The 17,114-nt window shown below is 50.2% G+C and overlaps 1 protein-coding gene and 1 long non-coding RNA gene across 2 annotated transcripts; both read right to left on the reverse strand.

The window, feature by feature from the left end:
• Positions 1-6,629: 6,629 nt before the first annotated feature.
• LOC120662899 (subtilisin-like protease SBT1.7) lies at positions 6,630-15,948 on the reverse strand. The gene is made up of 2 exons (XM_039941954.1): positions 15,923-15,948; positions 6,630-8,934 (listed from the first exon to the last, which is right to left on the reverse strand). Exons 1-2 carry the CDS (start codon positions 15,946-15,948, stop codon positions 6,630-6,632), a joined length of 2,331 nt encoding a protein of 776 aa, XP_039797888.1.
• On the reverse strand, positions 9,966-13,108 carry LOC120661783. Its single transcript, XR_005670041.1, has 2 exons — positions 12,745-13,108; positions 9,966-12,658 (listed from the first exon to the last, which is right to left on the reverse strand). It is a non-coding gene; the product is annotated as an uncharacterized LOC120661783 (long non-coding RNA).
• Positions 15,949-17,114: the final 1,166 nt, after the last annotated feature.

Consider the following 17,114-nt stretch of genomic DNA (forward strand, 5'->3'; position numbering starts at 1 on the left):
GGGATAAAAGTGGAATTTTTTCGAAAGATGAGTTTAGATGGGATGGATGGCATTTCTGTGTGATTTGCCGTTTAGTGTGCTTGTGCCTGTGTGGCAGAGCAAGGAAGGGAGATATCCATCTTGTTACCACTAAGGACCGAGTTGGTGTGTCATCTCACCTAACTCCACTATCGTGCAAACCACTCGACCGTTGTATGGGCAACGGTTTAGCATAAACCCCACTAGTTAGTCTGATAGCCATCAGGAGAGCTGAGAGCAACGGGTGATCAAGGAGAAGGGATTAGTTCTGTGTGACTTATGCCCCGGTTAGAACCTCTGTGATAGGTCGATAACCCCTTGGTGCATCCCGTGATGGCTAGTCAGGTCTAGCTAAGGTGGGTAATGGCTTTGTTGGGATCTGCACTGACACAAAGGTGATCGAGTTGCGGTACCCCGCTTGTGGGTAAAGTTGCACACCTCTGCAGAGTTAAGAATCTATTCGAATAGCCGTGCCCACGGTACTGGGCGAGTTACGGTGTGGTCACATAACTAGTGTTTACTATGGGATGGGTTGGCGTGAGTTGTTTTGGAAATATGTCCGGCAGTTGTGCCGTGTGCTACGGCGGATGAGGAGTCCGGTAGCAGTCTTAAAACTTGGATCCTGTGTGGGTCAACCCTTTGTGTTACTCGGAACAAGAAAACTTGTTTTGAAAATCTTTTCTTTCAAATGAACCCCTGCATAAAATACTATTTTCCGCAATATAAACCCTAGCCTTATCCTTGATTTATCTTGTGCATGATATTCTATTTATACCCCCTCCGTGGGTGTGGTTGGACTTGCTGAGTATGTTTGTACTCACCCCATTCTTTATTTTTACAGAAGAAGATCCAGACTTTGTACCTGACGACGTTGAGTAGGGGTACCGTCCTGCACCCAGCCTTGCCTGTGGATTAGGGTCACCCGTAGGAGATACCGCATGGCGCAAGACTCTGATGACTTTTTTTTTATATTTAATATCATTGCGTGTGTGTGGATTGTAATTCTCGCGATAGTGGCGCCTCTCTGCTCACTACCGCGTAGAGTTGTACGGTAATCAACCATCTGATGTAATAAATATGTCATCAGCCTCCTGAGACTGATGTTTGTAACACATTTAAGCCTTCTCTTATGAGGGGACACTTCAGAGGCCAAGGTGGTGGCAAAGTACTTGTGAGTGGTGCGTCCCAGGTACAAGCAACTCATCATATCCATGGAATCTTTCGTTGACATCTCTACGTTGACGATCGAGGAGGTCACCGGCACGCTCCGGGCGGCCGATGAGGTCGACACGCCGCCGCCACCACCATCGTCCCAAGCCTAGGGCGGCAAACTGCTGCTCACGGAGGAGCAGTGGCTGGACCGTTACAAGCAGAAGGACGGCGACTCTGGCCGCAGAGGAGCGAGCTCCGGTGGCCGGGGCAAGTGCCGTGGCAAGCCGTGCGGCCGGGGAGGTAAGGGCGCTCCTGAGGGGCGCAGCAACTCGGGCGGGGCCAGCCCGGACGATGAATGCAAGTGCTGTGGCAAAAAGGGACACCGGGCCCAAGATTGTCGCGGCAAACTGAAGGTGAAGAAGGAGGCCTATGCGGCCCAGGAGGACGAGGCCACCCTCATGTTCGCATACGGGGCTGTGGACGAGAGCGGCCCAGCCGTGGAGATGCCCAACTCCACACCGCTCCCGCTAGTCCCCGACGCAGGCGTCGACGACTTGCTTGCACCGTCGCCTCCGACTCGGGTTGAGATCGTGGAGGCTAAGGTCTTCGCCGCCACCGACGTTACAGAGGACCGGGACCTGAAGCGATGGGTCCTGGACACCGGAGCCACCAACCTCATGACTAGCTTCCGTGACGCGTTCTCCGACCTGGACACAGGCGTCGTCGGGATGGTGCGCTTCGGCGATGGCTCCGTCATTCGGATCGAAGGCCGCGGAACCATCCTCTTCTCCTGCAAGAACGGGGAGCACCGCACCCTCAGGAACGTCTACTTCATCCCACGCCTCACCACCAACATCATTAGCATCGTCCAGCTCGACGAGGTGGGCTTCAAGGTGCTCATCGAGGAAGGGGTGATGCGAGTCTTCGGCGAGGAGCGTCGCCTACTCGCCAAGGTGCACAGGGGCCCAAGCCGGCTCTATGTGCTGGAGGTGACCATCGCCCGGCCGGTGTGCTGGGCGGCGCACGCTAAGGAGGACGCCTGGCTGTGGCACGCCCGCTTCGGGCATGTCAACTTCGGCGCGCTCAGGAAGATGGGCAGGGAGGAGCTGGTGCGCGGGATGCCGCTGCTGGACCAGCCTGACCAGCTGTGCGACGCCTGCCTAGCAGGGAAGCACAAGCGGACGCCGTTTCCTCAGCGTGCCCTGGGGCGCTCCACCGAAGTCCTCCAACTCCTCCACGATGACCTCTGCGGACCGATCTCGCCTCCAACACCCAGTGGTAACCGGTACTTCCTGCTCCTCGTTGATGATTATTCACGCTACATGTGGCTAGCCCTGCTGCCTAGCAAGGACAGCGCGGCCACAGCCATCCAACGCATCCAGGCCGCGGCGGAGCGCAAGACCGGCAAGCCACTACTTGCCCTCCGTACCGATCGGGGGGGGAGGGGGAATTCCTGGCCAGCTACTTCCATGAGTACTGCGCAACGCTGGGAGTGCAGCGTGAACTCACGGCTCCGTATTCTCCCCAGCAAAACGGAGTCGTCGAGCGCCGAAATCAAGCCGTCGTGGGCACGGCGAGATCCATGCTAAAGGCCAAGGAGCTGCCAGGCGTGTTCTGGGGGGAGGCGGTCACGACGGCAGTATATCTGCTGAACCGCTCCTCCTCTAAGAGCGTGTGGGGGCAAGACTCCCTACGAGCTCTGGACTGGGAGTCCACCCGGCGTCCACCACCTGAGAACGTTTGGGTGCATCGCACACATGAAGATCACGACGCCGGGGTTGAAGAATCTTGATGACCGAAGCCGGCGCACCATCTTCATCGGGTATGAGCCTGGTTCCAAGGCTTACCGCCTCTTCGATCCGACAACGCGTCGCGTGCACATCAGCCGCGACGTCATGTTCGGCGAGGGCGGCCAGTGGAGCTGGACCGGGGAGCTGGGAGATACGAGCGGCGACTTCGTCATCGAGGAGGGGCTGCAGGAGCCCCCTGGTGTCGTCACAATGATGACAACAGCTACCGCTACATCGCCAGCCCACACGACGTCTCCTGCGCGCTCGCCAACCCCTGCTACCGCGTGGGCATCACCCGCGCCTCCTTCCTCCGCAGCAGCGCCAGCACCGGCGTCGCCGTGGACACTAGCGCACGTCGCTGGGCAGCAAGTGGAGTTTGCCACGCCCCCTAGCGCTGGGGACATGGACCTGGACGCCGATCATGACAACGCCCCTCTTCGCTTCAGGAGAATCGACAACGTGCTCGGGCCAACCTCGCCGCCGGGACTGGCACAACGAGAGCTGGAGGAGCATCTCCTGCTGGCGAGCGACACCGAGCCATCCACTTTCGCCGAGGCGCAGCAACATGAGTGTTGGCGCCTTGCCATGCTCGACGAGATGACCACGATCGAGGCGAACGGGACGTGGGAGCTTGCAGATCCACAGCATCACTCGCGCCCGATCGGCCTCAAGTGGGTGTACAAGGCCAAGAAGGACGCAGCCGGGATCATCTCCAAGTACAAAGCCCGGCTGGTCGCGAAGGGTTACGTGCAGCGTCAAGGCATGGACTTCGACGAGGTGTTCGCGCCGGTGGCACGTCTGGAGTCCGTGCGTCTTCTCCTGGCGCACGCCGTGAATGAAGGATGGCCAGTGCATCACATGGACGTCAAATCGGCGTTCCTAAATGGGGAGCTGCAGGAGGAGGTCTACGCCGAGCAGCCTCCTGGGTTCGTGCTCAAGGAACATGAGGGGAAGGTGCTCTGGCTCGTCAAGGCACTCTATGGACTGCGCCAAGCACCACGGGCCTGGTACGCCAAGTTGGATGGCTCGCTGATCGGACTTGGGTTTAGAAGGAGCGACTCCGAGTATGCCGTGTACTTCCGAGAGGGCACACGCCGCCTTGTTGTGGGAGTCTATGTTGACGATCTGGTGATCACTGGCGGCTGCTCAAGCGACATCGACAAGTTCAAGTCGCGGATGAGGGGCACGTTTCAAATGAGTGACCTGGGGCTGCTCCACTACTACCTCGAGCTGGAGGTGAATCAGTCCGAGAGGGGCATCACTCTGGGTCAGAAGGCATACGCAGCGAAGATACTCGAGAACGCTGGCTTGATTGGATGCAATCCCAGCTGCATTCCAATGGAGCCACGCCTGAAGCTGAGCAAGGCAAGCACAGTGCCCGGCGTTGATCCCACTGCTTACAGGAGCATTGTGGGCTCGCTGCAATACCTGGTGAACACGAGGCCGGATCTGGCCTTCTCGGTGGGCTATGTTAGCCGGTTCATGGAGAAACCTACCACCGAGCACTTGGCAGCCGTGAAGAAAGTGTTGCGGTATGTTGCTGGAACTCTTGACTATGGCTGTGTCTACACAAGGGAGAAGGAGGCTCAACTTGTTGGGTTCAGCGACTCTGATCATGCTGGAGACATTGACACTCGCAAGAGTACCACAGGTGTCCTCTTCTTCCATGGCAAGAAGATCATCACCTGGCAGAGTCAGAAGCAGAAGGTTGTTGCACTCAGTTCATGCGAAGCCAAGTATATTGCGTGCATAGCAGCTGCCTGCCAGGGAGTTTGGCTGACTCGCCTCCTGTCAGAGCTGAAGGGCAAGTCTGAAGGGGCGGTCAGGATCCACATCGACAGCCAATCGGCTATCCAGCTAAGTAAGAACCATGTCTTTCATGATCATAGCAAGCATATAGATACAAGATACCACTACATTCGCGAGTGCATCGAGGAGGACAGGGTGAATGTTGCTTCAGTTGGCACTGCCGAGCAGCTGGTAGATATACTGACGAAGCCATTGCCGCGGGAGCGCTTCTGTGAACTTCGTGACAAGCTCGGCCTCGTCAAGATCAAGTAGAGACGCAAGGCTCAGGAGGAGATTTGTTAGATGAGCCTAGCATCTGTTAGAGTTAGTTAGATTTGCATGTAATCTTTCTGTTAGTCATGCGCATGAGGACCGGCTTGTGGTTGCCATGCGCATCGTGCCCGCGAGAATAGCTCGCGCTAGACTTGGACAACCGGAGGTGGGCGCACATCGTGGACGTGGGGATGGACGCGTCGTTAGCGCGGTGTGCGGATCGCCACCGGAGTCCTTTGCTTTGTGTTCAATAAAAGGAGAAGAACAAACCAGAAAACGCTGCGGTTTTGGGCAGCACCAAACTCTCTTGTGCTCGTGTTCCAAGTGTTCGCGTGTGTCCACCTTCACTCTCGCCGGCGTTCCGAGCTCGCCTGCGCCGTTCACCAGCGTTCCGGTTCGTTCCAGAGCTGACATTCACCATGGAGGGGCGGCGGCCATGGCAACGCTCTGCTCGGTTTGAGCAGAGGAAGAAAAAGAAGAGCGAAGGGAGGAGAAAGGAGAAAGAAGAAGAGGACGCGGGTGAGAGAGAGGAGCTGGCAGCTCGGATGAGGACGGCGAAGGAGGTAGTGCGGCATGGGCGGGGATGCGCGTCGCGCACGGTGTTAGCGGGCGGCGTTCGTGGCCAACTTGGGCACGGCTTGGTCTCTGTGTGTGTGGATGCTTCCACAATTAGTGCTAATAATTATATCAATCTCTCAATTAATCCTAATTAAGGTAATTATTACGTGGGTTGTTACAGCTTCCGCTGCCCCTCTGCGCTCACAACGATCCTCAAGTTCAAGAAGCACTTGCAGACACAATAGAGTTTAGAAATGAAGCCGGAGGCAGCGGAAGGCGGGGTGGGACTTTAGACACATCAGGTGGGAGAATGAAAGGCATCAAGGCACTAGAATAAGATCAGGCTTGAACAGTAGTTGAACTGATGTTGTGTCATGAGCTGATTGGTCAGGGGGCAATAAGTAATTCAGTATGTTAATCAGACATAAAGCAGTTCTGTATATGCAACAAGGCAATCAGTATAAGTATTAAGTTTCTTCAGTCATTTATATTTAAAGTATATTGTAATTTGTAAGCATCAATACAGTAAGGAGGTTCTGAACTCTGCATTTCATATAGAAAGTCATGCCATTTCACGATCAACTCAGACGAAAGAAACAAAAAGGAATTGATTTTTTATTTAATACTATTCTGTATAATATTTTCAAAAATATTTCTCGAACTAGAGTAGTTAAAAAAATTTAGCACTGAGGCGAACATTGGACCGACAACTTCCACCAAATGGACTAAACACTAAATTTCCAGAATTTCATTCTATCATTTGGACAAAATTTAGATTTCGTCGACCCAATGCATGAAAACACAATTTCGTCCACAAACTAGACGAAAACTCTTTTTTTTCTTCTGCCCTATTTTTGTAGTTGCTCCAGTTTGATGAATACTTATGTAAACAATATAAGGAACAGTATCAAAGTAAAAATAAATAATGGTACTTAATCTTCACTGGACACCAGATGAGAAGTATAATGTCTAATAACTACTAGTAACGAGCACATCTAAGTTTCATTTTGTTCAGCGCCTGAGAGCCTGAACTCGCCTGCCATCAGGGACTCAGGTCCAGCGGAACTCAACAGGGCTCCTCACTTGATGCACATCGTTCTCCCACACGATGTGCCCGAACTGCGTCGACCCGACCGCGGTCTTCTTGCTCCTGAACACGACCTTGTAGCTCTTCTTCTCCTTCTGCTTCTCGAACTGCAGCGTCCGTGGCGTGACCGTCACTGCCACGTGGTCCGGCGCCACGACCCTCACGGTGTAGGTCTCTGGACCCTCCGACACCTTCGTCACAGTACGCTTCAGCACGCGCACGCCGGTGCCGTCGCTGAGGTCCACGACGAACGACGGGTAGTTGAGCCCGGCTGCGCCGCCGGGGAGCGTCCTCGTGCAGCCGGCGAAGCGGGGCACGAACATCCTGATCTGCGCGGCGGTGTAGTTCAGCGTGCAGAGGAAGTCGGTGTAGTCCTGCTCCACGGCGTCGTAGACCAGGCCCGGGTCGAGCGCCATCTGCGGCCGGACGTGCCCGGCCCCGGCCGCCATCGGCGTCGCGACGCCGCTGCTGGTGCGGCTGTTGTCCGCGATGCCCCGGCCGCGGCTGTCTAGCGTCGCCGCGGTCGTCATGAGCGCCGACCGGATCGCGGCCGGCGTCCAGTCGCGGTGCTTGTGCTTCAGCAGCGCCGCGACGCCGGCGACGTGCGGGCACGCCATGGAGGTGCCCGAGACGATGTTGAAGCTCGACCGCCTCGCGTCGCTCCTGCTCTGCGTCAGGGGCGACTCGCCGGGCCAGGCGGCGAGGATGTTCGCGCCCGGCGCGATCACGTCCGGCTTGAGGATCTCGCGGACGATGTGGTTGGGCCCTCGCGACGAGAAGGACGTCACCACCGGCGCGCGATTCTCGCCGGTGGCCGTGCGGCCGGTGAAGCAGAACGATGCCACCGGGTCAGGCACCGAGTCGATGTACGCCGAGAGCCTGTCGGCTTCACGGGCGCTGACGGCGACAGCCGGAAGGGTGAACGGCTGGACCATGAGCGCGTCCATATGCCAATCCAGGGGGGAGATGGAGACCAGCCCGCTGCCACCGGCCTTCTTCACCGCGACGCCGTACGACGGGTAAACGCCGAAATCGCGAGCGCACATGACGATCTTGCCCCTGATCCTGTCGGGCTCGAGGTCGTTGGAGCAGTTGCTGGGCAGTAGGCGGATCATGTCTGTCGGGTTGGTCGTGTGGGCGTAGAGGGACTGCCCGGTGAGGACCTGGCCGCTCCCGAGCGTGATGCTCACCGGGAACACCCGGTCCACGGTGGCGGCGCCGACCGTCGTGATCCACGGCGCCACGTTGCTCAGCGTGGACTCCCACGGGCCGAAGTTGCCGGCGGAGCAGGCGACGAAGACGCCCGCCCGCACGGCGCCGAACAAGGCGATGGACATGGGGTCTTTGTAGAAGACGGGGTCGTCCAGGCCTCCGACGGACAGGGACAGGATGTCGACGCCGTCCTTCACCGCGGCGTCGATCGCCGCGACGATGCTCGCGGTGCTGCAGTCGTGGAGGACGCACGCCTTGTACATGGCGACCCTCGCCCTGGGAGCCACGCCCCTCGCCGTCCCGCGCGCAAACCCGAAGAGGCCGGCGTCGGGGACCTCCGAGCCGGCGGCCGTGGAAGCGACGTGCGTGCCGTGCCCGGCCATGTCCCTCGGCGACAGGAAGTCGCCGGTCGCCAGGCTCGTGCCGGTGGTGAAGAACCTGGCGCCGACTAGCTTGTTGTTGCACATGCTGGCGTTGAACCGCTCGCCGTCGACGCAGCGGCCCTTCCAGCTCGTCCGGACGGGGCCGAGCCCGGTGTCGTCGAAGCTGGCGCTCTCCGGCCAGATGCCGCTGTCGACGAAGCCGATGATGACGCCGTCGCCGAAGTCCGTGTCCGGCCAGATTCCGAAGTCCTTGTCGAGGCCGAGGAAGCCCGGGGACCTCGTGGTGTGAAGATGCAGCACCCTGTCTTGGTGCACGCCGGCCACGCCCGGGATGTTGGACAGGCGCCGGGCCTCGTCGTCGGTGAGCTCGGCCGCGAAGCCGTGCATCGCGGCGTCGTACACGTAGAACACGCGGCTGGAGTTGGTGGCCGGGGAGAGGGAGGCCACCATTGAGGTGTACCAGTGCCCGTGGGTGGCGAAGTGGGATGGCTTGCTGAGGTGGTCGGTGTGGACGATGTAGGCGTTGCAAGGCTGACGAGGTTCGCGGCCATGGTGGCCGCTGCTCGGACTGCTTGGTGGTCGGACGGTGGCTGAGGCTTGTGCAAGCAGAAGCAACAAGCTTAAGCAACACAAGGGACTGGCGGGGATGGACGCCATTGTTGATGCACCACGCCACCCACGGCAGGTTCGCCTTGACGAGGAAATGCTTAGGGATGCACGGTTATTTATATTCAGCGAAGCAGCCAGCGGCTGAACGGGCTCGGTGGCGGTGGGGTTTTAGTTGTGCAGTCGAATAGTGCATCATGGGTTTTCCATTTCGTTTGGCTGGAGGCTGGAGCCATCAATTTGATCCACATCCACTGGACTGGCTGAGTAGCTGTCAGCCTGTCACTACGAAATACTTCATCATAGTCTGATCTGCAATAGATTCTTATTAGACATGCTTAGGCAAATGTTTAGTTCTAGCCAAAGTTTAATCATGCAAAATCTTTTCTCTCAACGAGATCTGCTAGACGAGAATAATTTGTATTTTTTTAAAAAAAAAGATAAATGCTGCTATTTTTTGTTCCGCGCAATTTAGACGAGAATAATTATTAGCATAATTGTCAAGTTTAGGAGAATAATAAAAAACCGAGGATGAGCTATATCTCAGCTGGCAGGTGATGCACCTGTGTTCGATTTCTAGAATCAGAGCCGCCGAGCCGGTACTCCTATCGTTTTCCTTATTGATCTACCATTTGTTATTTGTGACTCCAGACACCAGGTTCTATGGATGTAAATACTGCCATTCTACGGATGTAAATGCTTCCAAATATGACAGTTATGTTACTCACTACTAAAAAATAGTAGAATTTATTTTCTTAAATACATCTAGGATATGTGCAGAGTCGAGGACTCAAACCGGGTAGACATGTTATATTACAAAGGAACCTTACTAGACTCAGTTTGCACCTCCATTACTAGACTCACTAGACTCAATTTGCACCTCCATTATTCTGATCACGAGTATGAAGTTGCTGATTCATTGCATTGAAAAATTTATGTGTTTCGCTCTTTATAAAGTTCCCAAGATACAACTAGTGTACAGATTGCCTTCTCCCACCACTTTGACGTTGATTGGAAATATCATCATGTTACCGTCTAATTTTCTAATTTACACTCGTTTGGACATTTATACAAGGAAATTATGATAGCAATTCAGTGTAAAAAAAGTATAGCACTGGCACCGTTAATACATGAGTACTCACAAAACTCAATATCAGACAAGAAGATGTCTTGAGTTTGAGTCGTGTCCGGCAATTTCTTTCTTTTATTTTGAAAGAAGTATACGAGCACTGCGCTTGGATAACTGGTTGCATCCAAGAAAATGTCCACGGTTCTTTTCTTTCGTTTGCCGGTTTGCATCGTGATCCGCGTACTGCATTGGGCCGATTGCAAACTACGAAGCCCAATGTGGCTGCACGTAGGCTGGACCCCAATTATTAGAATCTGCTGCTGCCGGTTGGGCCTTGGGCTCACTTTGTGCACAATCGTGGCCCGTGGGGGGCGGTGCGGTCGTCCCGCGCGGCGCTGCGAGTCGAGAGGCGGGCCGCCGGCGGCCTGATCCTGCCGCTGCGCCGCCTGGACGCGCTGCTTCAACTTCGCCTGCTCGGTGGTTGGCCGTTGATGGTAGGGTAGGGCAGCCTCCGGAGTTCCACCATCAAATTCTTGACGCTGATGGTAATTCTGGACACCCAGGGTACCGTACCACTGAGATTTGTTGGAGAATTTTATCCGGCTATTTGCTATTTTTTTTGTATGACTCCTTCGCAGTTTCTCTGAGTCAACGCTAACAAAAATAAATGGACTGGATGGTTCAGAAGGTTGGGAATGGGAGGACGACGGCGGACGGCAAGCGGAGGACGGGCGCGAGCGCGTGGAAGACGCCGACGACGGAGAAGAGATGAGCAGGCCATCCAAAAGGAGGGGCGTATTTGTAAAATATTGGATCGTGATTAGTAATCGCGATACGAATTGGGGTTATTTTGTAAAATATTGGAAACCGACCGTGCCAGGTTTGCCGTCGGCAAGCCCCGCCGCCGTCCGTGCATCCCAGGCTCCTCAAGCTCGCGTGACCTGCAAAGACAAAGTAGAACGTCGGAGATCCTCCGCTCAACTCTATCGGGCACCTTGTTGCAGCCCAGCAAAGGAGCCGCCTTTCCGGCGTTCCCGCGAGCCACGGAGGGCGGCGCCGGTCGCCGGGCGTAGCAGCTCATGGTGGCTCGCCGGATGTCAGAGTTGGTGAAGGGGCGGACGGGATTCGCGGCCGGCTGGAACGGTTTATTTGTACTGCTGGAGTGAGTCCTCTTAATCTCCCCTCGGCATTGCATTCCATACCACACCAATCTGTCTAGACTGTTGGCATGTTGGCAACGATGTCAAATGCTCCTGATTTCTCTACTCCAATGAATGTTGAATGTCAGCAAATACACGGCTGATGGATTGATGCAAGATGGGATCGAAGTAGATCGTCGGAGACTTTACCTCAAGTCCGAAGAGGCCAAGTGCCAAGTCTGACAGACAACGGAGCATCATATTCACTATTCAGAGTGTTCTCATGATCTTTATCTGAACTGATAACATAGTTTCAGATAGAACAACTTCAAGTTTACATTCATGATGACCGTTGAGCTTGATTGGCACGCAAAGATTTGACAGCATTTTCTTTTGACCAATGCAATGCTCCAAGAAAAATACATGACACTGAGCGATCTGAAAGTGAAACAGCTTATTTTTATTGTCAGAAATCTAACTAGCCTGGCAGGCAGCTTATCTGTTATCTTATTATTTATCCAACAAACAGAGTCTCCACATTCGCTCTTAAGGACTAAAAATTCCCACGTTAATCGGAAAAAATAGAAAAAAATAAAAATTACCCATCACTACCATTATAATAAAATTAGCCTAAAATACCCATATACTTAATTAAAAATTACCCACCAATGCCATTACGAAAAATTAAATGTAAAATATTATTTAGCTATGTTAGTTACAAACATATTCTATTAATGAAAACTAAATCTAACAACCATCAATCAAAATAAAATGAAAATAACAATAATTTTATGCATAATATTATTAAAGCTCAACAAATCAAATTGGTATTATAGGTAGATCATATTTGAAATGTTTTAACTAACAATAAGCCAAAAATTACGATAATGAACAAGATGATATATAGTAAAAAAATAGTATAATCTTTAAGTAAGGATATAATGACATGCAAATTTTTGAATTTTCAATACTAACCACGCAAATATGCGGGCTATACGCCTAGTTTCGTTGTAACCCAGCAACAAAAGAAAAAGAAAAGGTAAAACTGGGATTGATTTCAAGATTGATGGACTTTTGTTCGAATCATACTGTTCTTGGTTTAATGTACGGTGCAAACGAAGTCCATCAGGATCAGGTGGACACCCAGTCGCCCATCTAAAGGCCAGCTCAGACTTCAGAGTTCAGAGCACATCATCCCAACTGGTAGCGCAGGCAGAGAGAAAGGATGAATCGAACAAAAATACAATGTTTGCAGTGGGGTCCAAGCTCCGAATTAGTGCAGGCAGGTGTTGCCGGGACGTTTCAGGTTCTCTGAAGCAGGCAAACAGATAGCTTTGGGCTCTGAGAGGTGGTTTCAGAGATGCAAAAGCAGGAGGGATGCTGGAACCTGGAAGTGGGCAAAGTGCTTGTCGCCGGTCAGCCCACCGAATAGCCATCTAGTTCTGGACGCATGGTTGGTTAACCTTGCACGAATGTTACGATCAAAATAATAATAAAAACTTGCACGAATGGCTTTTCACTGCCATCCAACATCCCGTCTCACATCTCACATGCCAGTTCTCCACCTCACCTCACCAGCTCATCTGCAAAACAACACACAAACTCAGAACAAGATGAACTTCAGAACTGAAAGAAGCTGTTGCGACACCTCGTCAAGATGAACACAAACCACTCGCCAAAGCGGCTCAACAGCAGGACCACCATCCAAAGCAGCAACGGCGACGGCTCGCCGAGGTGTCTTCGTGTCCATCATTCAGGGCTAATGGGTCCTAAGTTCAGGGGAAATGACACCGGCTTCAGACGGATCGAGCGACGCAGCAGATGCACATCTCGGTCGACCCGTCCGACGTCGGTGTCATCTCTCCTGAGCTTAGGACGCACACCCACAACAGCCAGCAGCTCTCGTCCCTCTCGTCTCCCCTCTGCTCATGCCCTGGTACTCTAGCACTAGTCTGCTACCTCTCTGCAAGTTTTTGCTTGCTGCCTGAAGATACACACAACCATGTCTCTGTACTACTACTTCTCTGTGCCCCTGCCCCCTATGCCTGCAGAATACAAACACAAACACGTGCTGCCTTTATATAGAGGCAGCAAGCAGGGAGAGGCAAGCTAGGACTGCGTGCTGCAGGCATTTCTAGTTGCCGCTGCAGCTCTGCTGGAAGCGAGTGACGTCCAACCGGTGACGACTGGCGAAGAATGACATGCGGTGATCCAGCCAAGCTTTGACCGGCGGAAGCTCGTGCTTTCACACAGCTCCCAGACCGGTGATTAGCCTGACTGATAGGCACGGGTCAACGCCTCTGACACCGGCGCGCGTCGTTGAGTGAGAACGCTCCAGCGCACTCGACTGTCACGCCGTATTTTGTTTAGCTGAAAACTGACAGCGCAACAGTCAACAGTGCAGCAGCACAAATGGCGGGCAGGCAAGATCAGGTGTTCTTGTGACTTGTGAGCAAGGTGAATCGGTGATGCTCTTCGACGCCGGTGTTCTCAATCGATGTTCGTGTTTGTGCCAACTGCCACCATCAGGGGAGGAGGGAGCTGTCGCAATGGCCATTCTAGATTCCTTTGTTTTTATCTCTTTGGCCCTGTTTAGATGCATCTCGTAATTTTTTTTAAAAAAATCTTTTCACATTCGAAGTATTAAATATAGATTAATTATAAAAGTAATTGCAGATTCCGTCCGTAAATCGCGAGACGAATCTAATAAACCTAATTAATCCGTCATTAGCATATGTTTACTATAGCAATTATTGTATCAAATTAATGTCTAATCATATCTAATTAGGCTCATTAGATTCGTCTCGTAATTTATAAGCAAACTATGTAATTAGTTTTTTTATTTCGTCTAGATTTAATACTTCATGCATGTAAGATTTTCATTTGATGTGATCGTTTTGAATTTTTAATTTTGATCGTTTTGTTGTTGCGAATCGTGATTGCTCTGTATCTAGTTCACGGCAGCAAGGCTCTTCGGTCTCCAGGCTGCGACAAGGCAGAGGTCCATGGTCAGCACTGATGTGCCTTGGCATTCTCTTTTTTGAGATGAAACCGAGATTTTGGGTCTCTTACAATCATTGGTTTCTCCAAAAAATCTGCCATGATTAAATTAAGCTGTGCATATATTTACAGATACAGAAACAGCAGGTTTAGAGTTCTATAATAGCCACCATAGGTTTGGTCGACGCCTTCTTTCGAGCGGTCTAATTATTCACATTCCCAGTGATATGCAGCTCTTGTTTTCTACGCCTCTCAGCCTCTGCCTGCCTGACTGAATCATTCTGCGTTAGGATCAACGGACAGCCAAGAATCATGTAGTCCCTCGTGCTCCATGACTAGACTTTCGTCTCAAGCTTTCTGTTGCTTCACCACTCTATCTTATGTTTGTTCCGTCAAAGAAAAGTCTGGCAAGAATCAAGTATTTATTCTAGCTTTTTCATGTTTGTTCTGTCAGAAAAAAAAAAGTCTGCTGGAAGGGTCTCAATAATGATATATGTATCTTATGTTCAGTGAACTTGGCCACTAGAAAAGTAGCAGTCTAGTACTGTACTGAAAATTGAAAAAGTTCGCATGTATTGCTTTCAGAGATACTAGGATCTGCTGCAGATCAAATGTACCTGTAATGTAGTCGCTAGATTGGTCTGAAGTCTGAACAGAATAAAGGTATGATATGGCTGTTCACATACATGCATCCGATCTATTATAAGATTTAATGCCGTTTCTTTGATTAGGTCTGCCTTTCCTGACTCATTCAGAAATGCATTTTAACTTAAAAAGCAAACAGTCTGGTGATTGAGCAATCCATAAGCTAGAATTTTAGGAGATCCTTTCTCACTAGACGCATACCAATTCCTTTGAAAGAGACTGAGGGATAGTTAGATGTATCCATATCGTTTACTTCAAAGAAAAAAGATTAGCACATATCATTGGTGGTAACGAATATCAGTATATCATAATGCAATGGATTGAACTGCAATATCTGATGCCATGAAGCAAATATTAGTATGTTTGAATTGTCTCCTTGGTTAGGTCTACTCCATTATGCAATATCCACAATGATAGACCCTTGGTTGAATTCTTTAGTGCTCTGAATCAGTTCTTTCAGATAGCATTTTTCTTAACCACATGTTCAGAACAAACTACAAAGTATGCTGCTGGGATCATGATGTTATCATTCCATAAAACAACGAGTATACCCCGCGCATTTGCGCGGCTAGTATTGAAAATTCAAAAATTCGCATGTCGTCGTATCCTTACTTAAAGATTATACTATTTTTACCATACATCACCCTATTCATTATCGTAAATTATGTCTTATTGTTGGTTAAAACAATTCAAATATGATCTACCTATAATAACAATTTGATTTGTTGAGCCTTAATAATATTATGCATATAATTATTCTTATTTTCATTTTATTTTGATTGATTGTTGTTAGCTTTAGTTTTTATTAATACTATATGCTTGTAACTGATACATTGCTAAATGATATTTTATATTTATTTTTTTATAATGACATTGGTGGGTGGTTTTTAATTAGGCACATGGGTATTTTAGGCTAATTTTTATCATAATGACAGTGGTGGGTAATTTTTATTTTTCTATTTTTCTCCAATTAACATGGGAATTTCTAAACCTTGAAAGCGAACGTGGAGTCTCCGTTTATTGGCCAAATAATAAGATAATAGATATCGTGCTCGCTAGAACTGAACGTTCAAGGATTAAGTCATGATGTAAATTTTTTCACGAATCTTGAAGTGGAGGTTTGTCGCAGGAAGATCATGCACTTATAGGAGTTCACCTTTTTTTCGTCTTTTTTTTTTGTAAAACCTTCGGTCCAAGTTCCCATCGAAGTACTTGTGAACGCGTGCATGATATCCATCCATCTATCCATATCGCGCTACGAGAAAACACAAAACAGACTTGGTTTTCAGAATAGAAGCAGATTGGTGATCAGGCTGCCCTTTCTGTGGTCCACTCAAAATCATGCATTTTTTTCCGCAAAAATTTCAAATAACTCATATGCTCGTACAACTCGTAAACATAATTTTTGGAGCTGTTCTACGTCAATAATTCCTCAAAGTTTCCACTATTTGACTAGGGGTCCCTATTCAAGAATATTATTCTTGACTGGGGCTATGGCTTTGAATTGTCTATGTCTTCTTCTTTGGAGACAACTGGGAACCTTGCTGTTGCCTAGGTATACCTGTCACCACTAGAAAATACATACTTGTAGATTCACCCACTACTATCCACTACTTTAGACTGGTCATTAAAAGAAAATTTTATGCCTTTCTGGATGCAAAATAGATTGTCTGAAATTGACTAGTAACCTAAACAAAGGATCAAGGGACAGCGGACACAGGCACTTGAGATTTTACCATGATCTGAACAAAATCCTTCCAGAGAGGTGAGATCATATAATTAGTGAAGAATCTTCTACGAGTACATCTTTAAGAAATCCTTGTGCGGATTTACCAAATCCACATCAATGGTAAATTAATTGGTGCACACCTATCATGATGCCTACTTTCATGCAACACAAACAGTACTAAAATAAGATGGGTTTGGTCGAACATTGCTTGTTGTATGTTGCTTTTCTCTTTTTTTAAAAAAAAAAAAGTGTGACGCTTTCCTTTTCAGAGTTACAGTGGCTGGTTACTTGGACGTCTCTGTCATAGTGTATTCTGAATCTTTTAACTGAACTCTGTGTTTGCCCCTCTTCTGTCGAACATCTAGGTTCTCTGCTACCTTGTGAACTGTGGTATTTCCATTCTGTAATGGAAATGAGACTTTCCTCGTGTCAAAAAAAAAAAACTGAACTCTGCTTGACTGATTCGGCAGTATCACTCTGTTCCGGTTCCATGGTGAAGGATTTCTGCATACTATATGGTGAACAATTTCTGCATACATATCGCTCTGTTCTATTACCATTTACCATACTATATGACAGAATTTCTGCAGCACTTGAACGGTGAGGCCAGTTTCATTCAAGTGCATCACTCTGATGTGCAAAGCAATGTGAACCACGCAAGAAAG

Source organism: Panicum virgatum, chromosome 2N (genome assembly GCF_016808335.1).
Source record: "Panicum virgatum strain AP13 chromosome 2N, P.virgatum_v5, whole genome shotgun sequence".
Lineage (NCBI taxonomy): Eukaryota > Viridiplantae > Streptophyta > Magnoliopsida > Poales > Poaceae > Panicum > Panicum virgatum.

Bases quoted from the DNA above. Each gene is read 5' to 3' on its own strand.
- LOC120662899 (XM_039941954.1), bottom strand. From the start codon at position 15,948: ATGCACGCGTTCACAAGTACTTCGAT. The intron at 8,935-15,922 runs GGGAACTTGGAC...CTGCCGTGGGTG, and splicing joins GCGTTCACAAGTACTTCGAT to GCGTGGTGCATCAACAATGG.